Source organism: Pempheris klunzingeri, chromosome 5, assembly GCF_042242105.1.
Source record: "Pempheris klunzingeri isolate RE-2024b chromosome 5, fPemKlu1.hap1, whole genome shotgun sequence".
Classification (NCBI taxonomy): Eukaryota; Metazoa; Chordata; class Actinopteri; order Acropomatiformes; family Pempheridae; genus Pempheris; species Pempheris klunzingeri.
The window spans coordinates 12,992,845-13,010,014 of NC_092016.1; the positions used below are offsets into that span (position 1 = coordinate 12,992,845).

The 17,170-nt window shown below is 39.4% G+C and overlaps 3 protein-coding genes across 3 annotated transcripts in view; 1 reads left to right on the top strand and 2 right to left on the bottom strand.

Annotated features, from left to right (window-relative positions):
- Positions 1-1,069: 1,069 nt before the first annotated feature.
- On the bottom strand, positions 1,070-7,934 carry etfa (electron transfer flavoprotein subunit alpha). The gene is made up of 12 exons (XM_070830377.1): positions 7,830-7,934; positions 6,454-6,603; positions 6,204-6,285; positions 5,814-5,896; positions 5,472-5,571; positions 5,115-5,225; positions 4,821-4,922; positions 4,578-4,646; positions 4,406-4,488; positions 3,205-3,270; positions 2,912-2,992; positions 1,070-1,568 (listed from the first exon to the last, which is right to left on the bottom strand). The coding sequence occupies exons 1-12, from the start codon at positions 7,866-7,868 to the stop codon at positions 1,533-1,535; spliced, it is 1,002 nt and encodes a 333-aa protein (XP_070686478.1). The 5' UTR covers positions 7,869-7,934; the 3' UTR covers positions 1,070-1,532.
- Positions 7,935-9,816: 1,882 nt separating this feature from the next.
- On the top strand, positions 9,817-13,754 carry isl2a (ISL LIM homeobox 2a). The gene is made up of 6 exons (XM_070831103.1): positions 9,817-9,955; positions 10,432-10,621; positions 10,979-11,238; positions 11,769-12,055; positions 12,855-13,022; positions 13,534-13,754. Exons 1-6 carry the CDS (start codon positions 9,898-9,900, stop codon positions 13,648-13,650), a joined length of 1,080 nt encoding a protein of 359 aa, XP_070687204.1. The 5' UTR covers positions 9,817-9,897; the 3' UTR covers positions 13,651-13,754.
- Positions 13,755-15,937: 2,183 nt separating this feature from the next.
- scaper (S-phase cyclin A-associated protein in the ER) overlaps positions 15,938-17,170 on the bottom strand; it is a 58,835-nt gene continuing 57,602 nt past the window's right edge. The window contains exons 30-31 of the mRNA XM_070831121.1: positions 16,967-17,015; positions 15,938-16,687 (exon numbers count right to left, since the gene is read on the bottom strand). Coding sequence (XP_070687222.1) covers positions 16,590-16,687; positions 16,967-17,015 — 147 coding nt within the window. The 3' untranslated portion in view covers positions 15,938-16,589. The remainder of the gene's footprint in view (positions 16,688-16,966; positions 17,016-17,170) is intronic.

Genomic DNA, 17,170 nt, shown 5'->3' on the forward strand with positions numbered 1-17,170 from the left:
GTATGTCTGTCACCCTCTTTTGTACTGTTGTGACTGAGAGGACAAACTTACCAGAGCAGCACAAAAACAAAAGACCTTTGAAGACTGGTGGAGGCAGACTTGTTATCAGGCACCACTTATCAGGAATTGACATTCACAAAAACTTTCAGTTTTTTTGAAAAATTTTACCAAAAGAAACCAGCAACGGGGCTCGAGCCCACTAACACCAACGCCAACTGGTCTGTGCAAAGAAAAAAAAAAAAATCTGGCTTTTGATATGTTAAGTTGTGGTTTGATTTCTAGGAAGTGAAACCAGTGAGGGGATGGTGCTGAGGGCTTCGTTCCTCTGATACTTTGTAGGAACCGGGGATGCTGGACTGATCACATCATGTATTGGAGGGCTATAAACTGTGAATCACTTCCCGCAAGCTACAAGGCATGGATTTATCACATGTGCAGGTGTATCAGTTGTTTTGATAGTCTAGTGTCTCCAAACTCACAAAGAACAGTCCTCTTTGATGGGACTGCTGCAGGGTACATTGGTTCAATCTCAACTTCTTTCTAATCTTTGTCTTTCTATATTAGCTATGTTAACATTTTTATCGAAATTCTGAGTGGAAAGAGTGCTTCAAACTTTCAACTGGTGAGTGATTAAAGTAATTCAGAGTGTTTTTATCCGGGTGCCATGACTGGAATCTGACCAAACTTGGCTGAGTCAGCGCTCAATGAGATTTTGCAAACTACAGCATGTCCCTCACGCATCGAATTGATTGAAAATCTACCAACACATGATGGATTTGATACCATTGAGGTCTAAAATATTACTTTTATGATTTTGGAAGCTGTGTAAATATGTCATGATGGGTTTGAACATCATATCACAGCCAAAAATAATGTGGGACTTGAAGCATTGATTGGAGCAACAATCAATTGTGGCAAAGAAAATTATAGCATGAACCTTCAAGATTTGTCTCTTAAATATCAAAACTAACCCGTTTATTGTACTGTCAACAGGCTTTTTCTATCTTGGTCATGGAAAGAGGGCATTGCAAAATGAATCCAATAAAGAGAAAACGTGGCAAAATGGAAGAACCATTAGTTGTCATTTTAATACATTATTTTCCAAGAGCATCTCCAGAACTGGACATTTTCTAGTTTAGCGCGTGAGCTAAATCTGAACAGTCAACTACATCAGAGAGTCAGAGGACAAGAGACAAGTCAGACATTCCCAAAGAAGTCCTTTACTGTGCTACAAAATTAAATACAAATTACAGCCAGTACTACTAGAGTCATAAAACACACCCCCACCCCCAAGAAGTACAACCAAATTACTTGTATAGTATTTATAAAATACTGGCGTACATTTCTGGATTGAATAATGTTCTGTTTCCGGTCAGAAAGAAGATATTGCTGATGGTGAGTATTTCTGTGCACACTTACACCTTCAGAAACGTATTAAGGCATTGGCTATGGGTTCCTGTAGTTGCTCTCTGAATTCTTCTTTCTGTGGGTTCAGGCTGTGCAACGGAAGTTCTGTGGGACTTTTTGTCTCCTCACTTGCTCAGTGCTTCAGTCATCTCAGGGACAGCCTGGGGAGAAAACAGTGCGTGGACAAATATTTCACACTGGCTTTATGGCATGACTGAATGCAGTGAAATGTTTTACTGTTACGTCTATGTAGTTGAGGTACATTTAAATTCATTTCTTGTTGATTTGAATACACTCTGGAAATCTTTAAGGTATTTAAATTGAGTTCAAGCCATTTCTATTCTGCATTAATAATAGACCACTTGAAATATTTCCAGGTTTTACCAGGGGGGGGATAAATGTTGCTGTAGCTGCTGTCATTTTCATCCCCACTATATTCCATATAATATGATCTATGAGTTTATTACACAAACATGCATCATGCATGCTGGTGCTTACAGTATAAATGAGCACACTGACTTTCACCTGAGATTTATCAAGACCGCAAAAGGCTGCGAGCACACAATCATTTATCACAGTGTTTGCCAGGTTGACAAATGCAGAGCAAGATTCTACATGGGAGGCATGCGGCCCATAAATACAAACATTGATAATGCCTGTCGTGTAGTTTTGAAGAAGACAAATTCAAAAGCCTTTTGCCTTAAATATGAGTATAAAATTATTCTAAAAGCTCTCCCAGCGAGTCCAGCAACTTCAGCAGTGAATCATCAGATGCTGCCTGAGTTGGTCCAAGGTATCAATTGTCCATTTGGGGGAAAAAGTAGAGAGCCCATCCATTTTAATCAGCTATCTGAGGAGTGATCACATGTAAGGTGATCTCACCCAGCAGGTCACAACTCTACTGCCACTAGCTATTATTACCAATCACTTCTACAGAGTTTATCAGGACACCTGGGCTGCTTGTGCACTACTGAGGGGCTAAATAAAACATGACCAACAGGACACACATGAAAATATAACCTACTAGTCTTTCAAAAGCAACACTGGACTCCAGCATTAGTTGTGCCAACACTCCTGGCTCACTATCCCCAAGCACCAGCTAGATACCAGCGAGCAACTAACCGTGTAAAAGGCCTGGCAAGTAGAGGGTGAATACAAAACTGAATCCACCTTTAAGTAACTACTGATCCCCTTTCATATCTTCTGAGATGCTAATGTGTTCTTCTCTTAACAGCAAGCTCGGCCACAACTCTCCACTGATTAATTCAAAAACTTAATAATTCAACAGTTGCACATTTCCATTAGGTGGAATAAGGCATCGTGCAAAATTTATCAGTGAGAAAGCAAATGTTATATTCTGACTGTCACTCTAGACCTTTAGCTATTGAACATGAAGAGTAAGAGCAGGCAGAAGGTGCATGAGCGGTGTTTCTGCCTGAATGCTTGCTTCCTAATGTTAGATCAGAGGAACAACAGTGCAGCAATAACAATCCCGGATGCTTACCTTGAAAAGATCAGCAACCAAGCCATAGTCAGCCACCTGGAAAATGGGAGCCTCTGGGTCCTTGTTGATAGCAACAATAGTCTGAATAAAAAAAATAATTATATATGTTTAGCTCTAATACACAACAAAATAATGAACAAACGGAACAAATGGTGACTGTCTGCGTAAACAATGATCACACAAATAAATTATATATAAATGATATCACCAGTTTACATAAAATATACAACAAAAGTGTTGTTTTGTTTAATATATGGAAAAATCTGCCTTTCATGTGGCCGCAGTGACTGTACCTTGCTATCTTTCATTCCAGCCAGGTGTTGAATAGCTCCGGAGATACCAACAGCAATGTACAACTCCTGTGGACATGAACAGAGGACAACCAGACAAATGTTACTTGCTTGTAAACAAGAAGTTTAATCTCAGGGCTTTGAAAAGAATATACCTCAAAACTGCGGTACATTAGAGCCGACTAATGGCGTAATGACTATGAGTATGTTATCTATCAGAGGGTGCTGGGGTGAACGTGCAGAGGGCCAAACCCATCCCCAAACCCACTGGGAGAAACCAGCTCTGTTTCTCAGCTTAATGCACAGCCATATGAATATTTCAGTACTTATTCATTGTTGCAGCTGAAGTCTCAGAGTGTCTCATACCTGCAGAATATCCATAAAGTAATCCTTTCTAATAACCAGACAATAACAGAATCTGCAGGTTTTCATTCTTACATATCAGTTTATTCTCATGTGACTATGAAAACCTATTAGTATGGTCCAAATACCCTAGGACAAAAATTACTAAATACACGTGATTCATCCAGTGTCTTACAATTACACACCGACACAGCCAAGATGTTTTTTTAAAACACTCTAATCTGAAAAGACACTTGATTTTGATGTTTACAGTTCGTTTTGTGATGGTAAATTGTACTTTAAATCACCAGAAAAGAGATTCTTACATCCATATATGTAAATAAATCTCAATCCTTTATTTTGCTAAATTAACATTTTAGAGGGGTAGGTAAAAAAAAAAAAACAGATTCGGATTTAAACGATACTTAATTAACTTAGCCAAATTTAATAGGTTTGTCATAACATTTGGATAATCCAATATGGACAGTCTGGCCTGGCGTGAGGCTCTGACCACACATCCACTGCACTCTGCCTTAATGGATCAGCTAAATCATTTTGGGCCCTAAATGTGCCATCCAGTACATTTTGCAGGGCCTAATGTGTGAATAATCACAGCTGGGGTATCACAGCTGAATCACATAATGGGAAGTTAACCTTTTTAAAAGGGCAGCACGGCCATCCTGATCATACTGAGTTGCAGGCATGCTGTGTAAAGGCACACAGACATTGGTCGAAAGCAACACATTTGTCTACTCTGATACTGCAACTGACTAAGTGTAACTGCCATTCTGCCATATTATCTTGATTTGCGGTACAAGATTATTCAAATCCAAATAACCTCTTCAGAAGAGAAATAACTTACTGGTGCTACAATCTTGCCAGTCTGTCCAACCTGCATGTCGTTTGGGACATACCCAGCATCCACTGCAGCTCTGGATGCACCAACTGGAAAAACAATATTATGCAATTTAAACTCTACCTTAGCATCCAAGATTCAAGGATATGAATAACACAAAACGATAATCCCACTGTACCTGCAGCATTCAGCTTGTCAGCAAGGTCATAAAGCAGCTTGAAGTTTTCCCCACTCTTCAAGCCCCTTCCTAGGAAGAGAAAACACCATTTGAAAATGCATAAATAGTTCCAACTCAACAAAATAGGATGATGTTACAGATTTAGATTGTCCGAATATTTCCTTCAATACAATAACACAGAAAGTGCCTTTTCAAAAAACAAGAAAAAGGGGTTGTAATTTGTAATTCAGAACGATTTCACACCTCCTGACACCACAACCTTAGCGCTGGTGAGCTCTGGGCGGTCGCTCTTTGTCAGACTCTGTTCAAGCCACTCGGAAATCCCAACGGAAGAAGCAGCAGCAACTGAAGTCAACAGATCAGAGGATCACAAGGAGGAACACTGCATTCAAATATTCAATGTTTGTATTGATAAACAAAGGAGGAAGAAGCATACAGTGTCATAAAAGCAACATCAAAGGTGGTTAATCAATGAGCTTACAAAGAAACCTACAGTAATGCTTTAACTTCTGTAATATCCTGTCAGAGCTACTGTACCATCTTCTGATGCAGCACTTCCTCCCTCTGTTGGAGCTGCCTCAAAGGATGTCCCTCTGACTGTGAAGATCTTGACCGACTCATTGCATTTCACAGTGCTGAGAGCATTTCCTGTAGAATGAAAATTGTATTAACATGCAATATGTAAAAAGCACCTAGAAATCATGGATGAAAGCTTGTCAGAGCCAAATCCTGACTAGTGTTTATGTTACATGTGTATCATATCAGGGCTGTATTAAATCCTGTTAACATGATTTAACAGATTAACAGGCTTCTTCTGAAGTGTGTCAACACTACGTAAGAATTTAGAGGATAATAAAACATTCGTTATGACTTTACCATAATAACAGGGCTTACCAGCATAGATAGTTCTGACAAAAGTGTCTGGGGACTTGATCTCAATAATATCTGAGACTGGAGCAACGTCCAACTTGGCAGCCACTCTGGGAAGCAGGTTCTGCGGAACAAAATCGTGAATAAGCAGGGAAATATGCACTGATCAAACCTGATGAAGAATCAAGAGGAAGAGGTACCATAGTTCATCGTCATTATCAACATTTGAAGAAAGAGCTCTTCAGAACTAATGTGGACAGTATGTGTCAGAAGAGAAACTCATCTTCACGGGGTGATTGGACAACAAATGCATTTCAAAATATATAAACTTAAATTATACAAGTATTCTTCCTGTCCATGACTTACTTTTCCAAAGGCAGATGCACCTGCACAGATGTGAGTGAAACTGAACTGCTTTTGTGTTGCCAGGATAAGTGGAGTCAATTCCTCTGAGGGTAAAAAAAAAAGAGAAAATCAGAAAGCTGAAACAAAATCAAGCAGGTATAAGGATATGTCTATGACTGCAGCTGTGACAATTAAAAATGTAAAAACAAATGAAAAATAATCTCCATTCCTTCAGTTACCAGATGCCTGTGAGCAAGTCAAGCACTATAGTATCCATCTGTGAATGTGTGGGACTGTGCATGTATACAGCAGGTTATGGCTAAATAAAGGAAACTGAGAATAAATAAATATATATGCTCTTACAGTGAACGTTAAATAAGCAATAGGTATTAAGTGCCCTTCATGTCTTACCTGGCAGGGAACCTTTGTAAGAGTCATGTTGGGCAACCAGTACCTTCTTCACACCTTGTACTTTGCTGATTTGTTCCACAACCTGAGAAGACAGAAAAATATCTGATTCGCTATGATGCATCCTCAACTATTCTCGGTTTTTGTTTTCTGTATATCAATGCAATCATGCCAAAATAACATCTAAATTATTTCACAAATACATCACATTTTGTGATCCCTGGAGCAGATCAATATAAAAAGCTTTGCCTACCTTTGCACAGTCTGTTCCAGCAACCAGACAAGACACCTCTCCACCAAGCTTACTGGCGGCAGTGATGGCGTTGAGCGTAATCGGGGTCAGTTTGTCATTGTTGTGCTCTGCAACCACCAAGGTGCTTTGAAACCTTTGGAGGAGACCAGTCTGTGGGAGAAACATAAACACCTCGGTATACAGGGCACTCTGTTATACCTGAGATAGTTTATTTAGATCTCCAGCTGTCGTTTGTGCCGGCATGCTTGATCCCTGAGAGTCACATTTCATCAAAGATGTATAGAATGCTCATATTTTGCTATCGTAATATCACTCAGCTCTATAAATTAATTTGTTTTGTGTGATTAAACAGTGTTTGTCTAGGCTTTGGGGCTAGCGATTGTTCACATTTTTTGTATATTATAAAAAAATATTGAATAATTTATTTATGTGCACTTCATCCTGTTATCTGTCTACACAACACATATGGATTACTACATTTGCATCTGTCCAAAGACTGTGACCAAAGAATTATATTTCATTTTACATACATTTCATTCCTATATTTTACATTTTGCACAGTTTCATATCTTTCTGCACTATTTCATGCTTTAGGGTTACATAGATTCTCTTTTTTATCTGTTACTTGGGAGCTTTTCTTTTTTTCTTGGATTTTTTTCCAATTACTTCCTCACTGAAAAATAAAGAACTTAAGCTTTTTTTAAATTTTAATCTTTAAATATTACTTCCGTGGCATTCTGCACATACACTGTCAAAGTATAGAGGGCAAACCATGTACAGTGTAACCTCTGAAACAGCTGCATCAGGGTCACAGTAAAACAGGATAATACCTGCCTCATCTGGACATGACCGAACACTGTCAGTGTATAAAAGGTCATTCACTTTAAGTCAAACAAGCGGACAACATAAAATACCACATGGCACTCATTAATCTATTCCATACAACCACTAGTCTCTGTTGAGATAATGTGCTTTTGATAACACTTTAACTATCATTACACGTTTACAGTTTCGTAACTGTTGTTGTAACGTCCCGAGGTTTCATAACCGCTAGACTAGCTATGCTAACACCAGCTAGCACTAGCTCAAAAACAAAAACTGTTCACTTGCATTCTCGCGATATCGTAGTGTATAGATGAAGTTAGTGTCAGATTAAGTCATTCAACGCTGTCACATGTAAATTCAAAGTAGTATCACGGCTTGACAGTCGATCACAACTTGCATTAGCTAACGTTAGGTGTAAAGTAGCTAGCCAGCTAGCAGCTGCTGCAAAAACACAAGTAAGCTAGCTGACTTCAGTCATGTCCTCAGTCTGCCATGACAGAACGATACAATGCCTGTAAATGTTTTTTAAGTTAGAAGCGATACCTTCTTACCAAATGCTTCAGGCTCGTTTTGTTCAAAGCTCTGTTCATCTTGGACCCTTGTGGCTGAAGAGCTCCTCACCTCAAACGCTGCAGGGAGACTAAACTGTGCCAAAGGTCAACTCAACCGAGTTCTCGCGAGATATGACGACAAAGAACGAGAACTTTCAGTCATATCTCTTTTTCTCTCAATTATCTGCAAAAAGTCAAATAAACAGTAGCTTGATGTTTTATAACAAGTACAACATAATTAAGAAGGACTACAGTTTAAACTGCGCTTTAGACTTATATATTACTACAATATTATCAAATCTGATAAATATTCTGACATATTACCACACATGTAGTAGTGCATACAAATCAAGCAAGATAAAGAGAGAGGAGAGAAAACTGACAAATGGTAATCTACAAAAATCTGGCCCATAGATTGTGTTTCTTGTCATAACTTTGAACGCTGCTGAGAGCACTAATGTCCACTGAGTGACTGATTCACAGGTTCATTAGGTTTAGCTGAAGTTAATTTTGAGCTGAAATTATAAAACTTGTTTAATGTTGAATATTATAGACCTACTCCGCCACAACAGCAAAACCTAAGCAGCAATGAAATAAGTTCTTGGTACTGTATTATAGTATTACACTAGAGTATAGTATATAGTATTATAGTATCTGTTTTGATTTTGTTCACTCGCTGTCTTTCTGATTTTTTGTCTTTGTCTTTCGCAATACTGTCTTCTTCACATTGTTTGTTATAGTTTTTACATAATATATAACCTTTAATATAGATATATAATATATATGATATATATTTGCATTTTTGTCTTTTAATGCATCTTCTCTCAAGCTTTAACTATTTCTACTAACTATTTGTGTTTCTATTATCTTTTACACGCAATTTAATGTCTCTGTGTCTTGTTTTTATTGTGTTTTATGCCCCTGTAAAGCACTTTGCCTTGTGTCTGAAAGGTGCTATATAAATATATGTGCCTTGCCTAATGGTGGATTATGGTGTATGTGATAGTAATCCATCAGGTCCTTCACGGTATGTCATCATTTTCATCATAGCTATCAGCTATTAATCACAAAATATATGAAGCTCTGGTGTGTGAATTAATGGACAATCAATATGCAAAAGAAAAGGAAAAGGGAAAGGATTTTTAAGTCATGCAGCTTATTGATTGCTCTGTGGATCCACATCTCCATATGATATTTCATCCAGTAGAGGGCTCTCTACAGTAGGGTGATAGTATTGGCTAGTTAATATCACAGTCACTTAAATGAAGCCAAAAACCTTTAAATAGTTTTGTTTCTATAACAAATCAGACTACTACACAACAATGAAAAAAAAAAAAGAAGAAATAAAATAGAAAAATAAATTGATAAGAATAATAATGATAATAATAATAACCTCTTCATCATGTATATAAGTTACAAAATGATGATTAAATATATTAAACATTTTTCTTTATAAATTTCGACACTGCACTTTGGCTGAAGTTCAAACACAACATGATGGAATCACTGAGAAGAAAATCTCCCAACAAAACTATAAAATACTACATGACAGTAATATAGGACAAGAATGAGTTTACCATAAACAACATGTGGTATGAGCCCATAGATTTTTTTTTTTTTAAAAAAGCCTTCCTAGGGAATGTGACACCGAAGGAAATAACAACAATAGCATCTAAACTCACACTTGATATCACACAGTAACTCACTATAATTGTACTGTGAGTTTAAAGGAAAATGTGCTTTCCCTTTAGGACACAGAGCTGGGCAGGCGGCGCATTGGGACAAAAGATGGAAAAAAAAAAAAAAAAAAACTCTCACAGCCAGTCCGAGGAGCAAAAAGGAAAAAAAAATAAGAGCAGGGGTCCGGGAGGAGATTTGCATGGCACCCTCTCCCCGGACCCACAGAGGTCCAGGTTTGCAGACGTCACTGGTCGAGGATCTTTGTTTTCTCTCCACCTCTCCTCCTCTGGTGGAGGAATACAAGTTTATCATCCAGCCTGAGACGGGACGGTCTCCTCTGCCGCTCCTCTCCTCCTTCTATCGGCTTCCACTGGGCTATTTTTCCTGTATGGTGGATATCCTGCTCAATACTTCTTTCTTGGATGATATGGGGGATCATTCAAAAAGTAAGTAATTCCTCTTTTTAGTCCTATATTTCTATTCCTGGGGTTTCCTGTTAGTTCTTTTTATTTCTATGTATGCCCTCACATGCGCATATAGTCTCCTGAATTTGATGATTAATCGCTTGATTTATCTCTCAGTTTCCACGTTAATATAAAACTGCAGCCAAGCAACAGTGATGTTCTAACGAAAAATCAAAATCTTATTCAAATATTATCCTTTTAGAAACTTATATTGCAGCTTTGGTGATCGTGCGTTTAAAGTGACCTACGCCGGGTTGCTTGGTGATATCAACAGCGCCTGTGGCCTCATAATAACTCAGTAATATTCTCGGAAAGAGCCGCATGTTTGTTGTGATACGCGCGCAACATTTTCCCTCCTTAAGGTGAAGGAGTGAAGGGGCTTTAACAGGGATGTCAAGGGGATTAAAAGAGCTCACACAGCGTTGCATTAATGCATCCACCCCCCCCACCTCACGCAGAGAAGTCGGGAATCGCAATGTGTGTGGGCTGTGGAAGTCAGATACACGACCAGTACATCCTGAGAGTCTCCCCGGACCTGGAGTGGCATGCAGCCTGCCTCAAGTGTGCAGAGTGCAGCCAGTACCTGGACGAGACCTGCACTTGCTTCGTCCGAGACGGGAAGACTTACTGTAAAAGAGATTATGCAAGGTAGGAGTTCACCTGGCAGCGGGCAAGTTTTCAGCTTTGTTTTATCTTTCCAACATTTTTAGAGGCCATGCGCTGGGCTGCTGGAAAGAAAGTGATGTTTGTGCGTAAAAGGGGGCAACTGGGGTGAGAATAAATATTCCCATAATGATGCTGTCCAGTTCAGTAGCAAAGGTGCAGGGTGTGCAAATTAAAGTGTGCACCCTGAACTGCAGATCTGAATCAGATTTGTGTTGCAGTCGTTTTTTTTTTTTTTTTTATTCTCTTCCGTTGTTTGGGAATTACGCATCAGATTCGTTGTGTTTAACACCTTTTAGGGCCGCTGCATGTGACCAACACGCCTCCGTCCTCCTTTTCCAGGTTATTTGGCATCAAATGTGCCAAGTGTAACATGGGCTTCTGCAGCAGCGACCTGGTCATGAGAGCTCGGGACAACGTGTATCACATGGAGTGTTTTCGGTGCTCGGTTTGCAGCCGACACCTCCTGCCGGGGGACGAGTTCTCTCTGCGGGACGACGAGCTGCTGTGTCGGGCGGATCACGGCTTGTTGGTGGAGCGGGCCTCTGCAGGCAGCCCGCTCAGCCCGGGGAACATCCACAGCAGAGCGCTGCACATCTCAGGTACCGCTGCTTTATTATGGACACATAAAATCTTTACTCTCTCACTGGGAAATTAGCTGGATAGGCCTAAAACCCTATTATTGTTATTATTATCATTATCATTAGTATGATTGTGATTATTATTATTGCCTGATTATTTTTTCTCGCAAGTGTTGCTGTTTCTTTAGGCTAATTTGGAGCAAAGTCGACTGAACAATAATTATATTTTGTGCGCACATGGGCTCACTCTGAAAATGCTTTTCTACGGAAGAGTGTCAATATAGTTTTATTCTGTAACACGTCTGCATATAAAGTAAAAGTAAACTATTTTTTACTATAGTAAAAGTTAAACCTCACGTGTGTGCCGTGACCTTACAGTAGTGTAATAATATTTGGTATTTTCATACCATAGTATTTTAATAAACTGCAGCCGATTATCATTGGACATCTAAAGGCTATTCGTTGCTTTAATTATAATAATAATAATAATAATAATAATAATTTCTCATAGACGTAAAACAGTTGCTAATTTAACTTTCCCTCTTCCTCAGAACCAGTCTCGGTCCGGCATCCTCCTCACCACCGGAACCACGTCCACAAGCAGTCGGAGAAGACGACCAGGGTCCGGACGGTGCTGAACGAGAAGCAGCTCCACACCCTGCGGACCTGCTACAACGCCAACCCGCGCCCGGACGCTCTGATGAAGGAGCAGCTGGTGGAGATGACCGGCCTGAGCCCCAGGGTGATCCGCGTCTGGTTTCAGAACAAGCGCTGCAAAGACAAGAAGAGGTCCATCCTGATGAAGCAGATTCAGCAGCAGCAACACAACGACAAAACCGTGAGTTCAACGCGTTTTTGTGGTATAACTAAGTCCAGTGTACATCCTGGGAAACACCTGCTTATTGGACATGTTTTTATTTATTTATTTATTTCTGCAGCAGCTTACTGTCACTCATGTCCTGAAAAACGTGCGATTAATTCCTTATGTGGTTTAGAAGTATATGGAAATCAGGGAACCAAACAATGATCATGTGTGGTAGTTATTGCCTCACATCTGATGGATAAGATTAAGAAAGAAATAGTCAGGGTAATTCACAACAGTGCCGGGGAATATAAACACAAAGATTAATATTTAAATGGTCTGATAACACAGCACAAAGACCGTTTAGACTGATAAATGTGAATAAAAAGATAAAATGATTTGTCACACAACGAATACAGTAAACGGTAATAACAAACATCTTTCTGATACCACTGACAGCTGCTCCTTAGTCTCCTCTTTTGAATTTTATTTCAAATACACACATGGTGTGTTTTCATAAATACTTTCATAAATTTGATTATTAAACTCAATTCTTTTTAATGGATGATTAAAAGCAGACCAAATGAAACACACTTCATGCAACTATTGCAGCCTTTTATAGGCTTATATAAGATTATTGTGATTTTTTTTTTTTTTACGGATTAGTGGTTAGTTGATGATAATAAAGTTTAATATTTTTTGCATGTTTTGTTTGTTGGACGTTGGTTATGTCACATTGACAAAGATTTCTGGCTTGATCAGCAGGATCTTGACCTTCCCCTGACCCAGACTACATCACTGACCAATATCTAAATGCTTTTCATTGCTCGTGCAGAATCTGCAGGGCCTGACGGGCACAGCTCTGGTGGCAGGAAGCCCCATCCGGCACGACAACACCGTGCAAGGGAATCCTGTGGAGGTGCAAACCTACCAGCCACCGTGGAAAACCCTCAGCGACTTCGCCCTGCAGAGCGACCTGGACCAACCCGCCTTCCAGCAACTGGTGGGATTACAATCAGTTAAACACATATATTAACATATATCATGGGCTATTGATAATTATGAAGTTAATACAAAGAGGCTGCTACTCTTATTTTCTCAGAGAGAACAGAGAATAAGTCAGATACACTGATGGTCTAATCAAGACGTTAGTTTTGCAACAATTGCACCATCTAATGATCACAAAGTTATCTATCTAACCCTGATTCCAATCATTTTGATTCAAGTCCAAACAGGCTGATTCTTGTGCCAAAGCTTAGTGCATGCCCCCACGTGCAGTCAGTTGACGTGCTGGTGCAGTCTCGTGAGAGTTACGACACAACATGACATGTTTTGTTTTTTAAGGCCTAACACTTTGTAGGGGAGGAGATGATATAGAAATATTTCCCCATCCATCTGGAGCTCCCATACCCTTGAAATGACAGCGTTTGTTATGAGCACCAGAATAGCTGTTAAAAACATAAATCACCTGTTTTAAACTTCTTTTTTTTTTTTTTTTTTTTTTCTCCCTGTAGGTGTCTTTCTCTGAATCCGGCTCTCTGGGCAACTCCTCGGGCAGCGATGTGACCTCTCTGTCGTCGCAGTTACCGGACACACCGAACAGTATGGTGCCGAGTCCCGTGGACACGTGAAAAGGCCTCCAGGTCACCCGGAGCCCCCTCAGCGCGCACCCGCGTCCTCTGCAGGGACGCGCAGACACCTCAGTGACATTCAATCAAAGAAAAAAAACAACAACGAATAAAGGACCAGGATGGATTATGCTCGAGGATACATTCAGGTCCGGACTGGAGGATTGGCGATCTGAGTGTTCCCTGAAAAGGTTTAGGCATTTTAGCCCAGTGTCTTGCTCAAGGACACCTCGGCAGGACGCGACATTTCTTCAGGCCTTCTACCATGATGCCAATGCCTGAACAGGCCAAAACGTGGTGACTGTGCTATGGGATTCAAACACGTGAGCCTGTATCGGACCTCTGATCTTTAACACTTACAGTATGTTTATCAGGAGAATACAAACTGTGTAGATGTGCATGATTTGTAAGTTTCAGTATCGACTCTTGTAAATGAATGAAACAGGTGAGATGCGCACTGTTCGCGCTTTCTCTTCAGAAAATAAGTTATTATTATTATTATTTATTATGAGGACTGACATAGCCGATCTTATCAATAAAACCATAGTTCTAACTGATTATTGCATGCAAAATCAATTTATTCCGCAAACCTTCTGAGGGCTTTTAAATACAGTCGGCACAAATAAATCAGTTTTAAAGGTAAATGGAAAGCGCATCTGCTGCTTGTAATGCTTGTACACTGGAGGTTTAGAGCTGGAGGGGATCCCCTGGTTAGACAATTGAGCCTTTTAGGAGACAAAAAAAAACCTCATATAAATTAATACATAAATACAGCCTACACATTTGAATCAGAAATGGAATATTTAAGTGTTAGAAATGTCATGTTACCCAAATTTGTGGACGCTCTTCTCTGTCATAAAGATGCAAGCTTCAGTTGACAAAACCCCTGGGTAGTAGCCTTGAAAGCCTGCTTATATTTAGGCCTGCTCAGTTTCTGAGCCAAGTGGATCAGTGACTGATGGCTGACAAGATATTATTAACCATTTGGCCCGTGTGTCACAGGTCACTGAATCAGATACAATAGGCTGGAGGCCTGTTTAATTCGCCTCCTCGTGTGATCTACGTATATATATATATATATATTTTTTAAATGCTGGTCCCCAAATAGCCTGAGCCCAAATTCACAGCAAATTTTGCATAATGTTGTGCCCCAGTCAGCGATACAACGATAATATTGGGCCTTATTTAGACAGATGTCACAGTGCCATACCAACCTGAGGCCCATGGTTACAAGTCTAGACAGAGGACAGGCAGCGGCGGCCGCTTATCTGCATCTGGCATCACCTGCAAAGGATACACTGAATGGACCCAAAACAAAGCGCGCAGCCGCGCAGGGCTGAGGGGACTCCCAGCCTGCGGACGCATACTGGCTTGTCTTGAGTTTATTTTCTTTCCAGTAGGAATCCTGGACGGCAAATAGCCGCTGGACAAAAGAGCACACGGGTCAAGCCGCCACTGACACACTACACCTCAACAATTTGTTGGGGAGGATCGGCTGTTATCAGTGAGGGAAATTGAGTCTCATTGAAATTCAAAATCCCGTTAAGTCTTTAAGACATGCTGACTTAGCCAATCGTCACACTGCGTGCAAGAGTACAGCAGTAGCAACTAAATATTTAAGATGATAATGTTAATTAGAAAAATACCAGACGGGACTACCTGCTTACTATTAATTTTAAAATAACCAAACACGGCACAGGGACTTTAAACATTACTATCAACACTGCACGTTGACTCAAATTGGACAAATGGTCCAACAGTTTCACATTATGGAAATTGCAAGGAGCATTTTTTTTTCTTCACAAATTTCTTTAACCCGTTTCTAATAATGCAAGCTGACTGTCATATGTGCAGAAATAGGGGCAGCATTGAAGCTGTAGGGATGGATCTATTTACAATAACAAACTTTAGTATTATATTTACAATATAGACTTTGGATACACACCAATCAATAAACTCCCAATAATCAGTACAGGGCACAGGAAGACAGCTTCACATTGGTGGCGCCTAAAAAATATTTTATTTTTAACCTAAAAACCCTGGTTTCCTTGTGGGTTTCACTTCGTGAGGACCAGTCCCTAATTACTCATATTTCACGATTCAGTAATGGAGTTTGTTTTCTACAGACCACAAATCAGGACATCTTCATTCTCCAAGTTCATGAGCATCTGAAAATGAAGAAATAGGAGACACAGCACAAAGCCAGAAGTGTTGATGTTTGTCAAGTCATTACTTTAACTTTGTACAGTTTACACAGAATAAATCCAAAGAATAACAGTACATAACCATAAGTACTTTATTTCATGTGATAAAGTTAAATAACCCAATAAATTATATTAATTTGAAAGTGTTACGTAACAGAGAGAACAAGAAAAGAAAAAGATGTAACTTGAAAAATATAACTCTTAACATATTTGCAATCAAGGCAGGTCATGTAACATGAAACTGGCTTTATGTAGACTAGAGAAAACATTCTGGCCATTCACATTCAAAAATTATACAAATACAATAAATTAACACAAACAGTATTGATGAAAATGTTTGGCAATTATAAATTACAGTATAAGTAAAAGTTTTAGGTTTAGAACGTCGCTGCTTTGAAAACAGATGCATTTCTATCTACAACAGAGACAAAAAGAGAAACAAATGAACGTTTCAAAAATTAAATGGAATAGTTGTGCGTGTGTTCTTACTGTAATGGACAAACAAGACATTTTGTGCAAATTCCTCTTTAACGTCAAAGTGATTTCGAAGTAATCAAAACAGATGCACTGACATAGGATAAGGCGTCACGATCTGAACAACGTATTTACTTGTGTGCAGACTTTAAGTCAGAAAAAAAAAAAAGGATATGAAAAAAATCCAAAAACAACTCCACATCTCAGTCTTTTGTGACGTGTTTATACTGTGCTTAACCATTCTGAGGAGAGTGTACAACTCCATCACTCTTCCTGCTTCTTGAGGAAAAACTGCAGCGCTGAGTCCCACTGGTCTCTTGGAAAGCGGTTAGACAACTCATAGAAATCCAGCGGCTGGGAAACTTTGCACAGACAGAGAAGAATAACTGTATTATACTCAATGTCCAACAGGAATCCTTAATCCTTGTAAAACTGGCTAAAATCTGAATTTCACCTAAACAAGCCCACCGTATGCTTAGAGATATTCTTACGTCTCAATACGGAAATAAAATCTAAAATGTATTGGAAGTGATAGGAGAATCTACATGTGAAAAATAGCCGTTTTAACCGTTAAAAATATGAAATCGATACAATCCATTAATTTTTTGTGATGCATTTTATGCATTTATCAGATAACTTACCTGATTGCTTTATTTTGTTGTCTGAATCCTTCTCATTTGCAGCACAGTCCTAGGGAAAGTAATAAGAAGCGTTACTGGCTACTGTAAGAGTGTACTGCAGGAGCTGGTAGTGTTGTGTTTACAATTTCCTTTGTCTAATCTGAGATCAATTAAACCCTCCAGCGAAAAACATAAAACATTAAGCAAAATTCGAAGCTGCTTCTA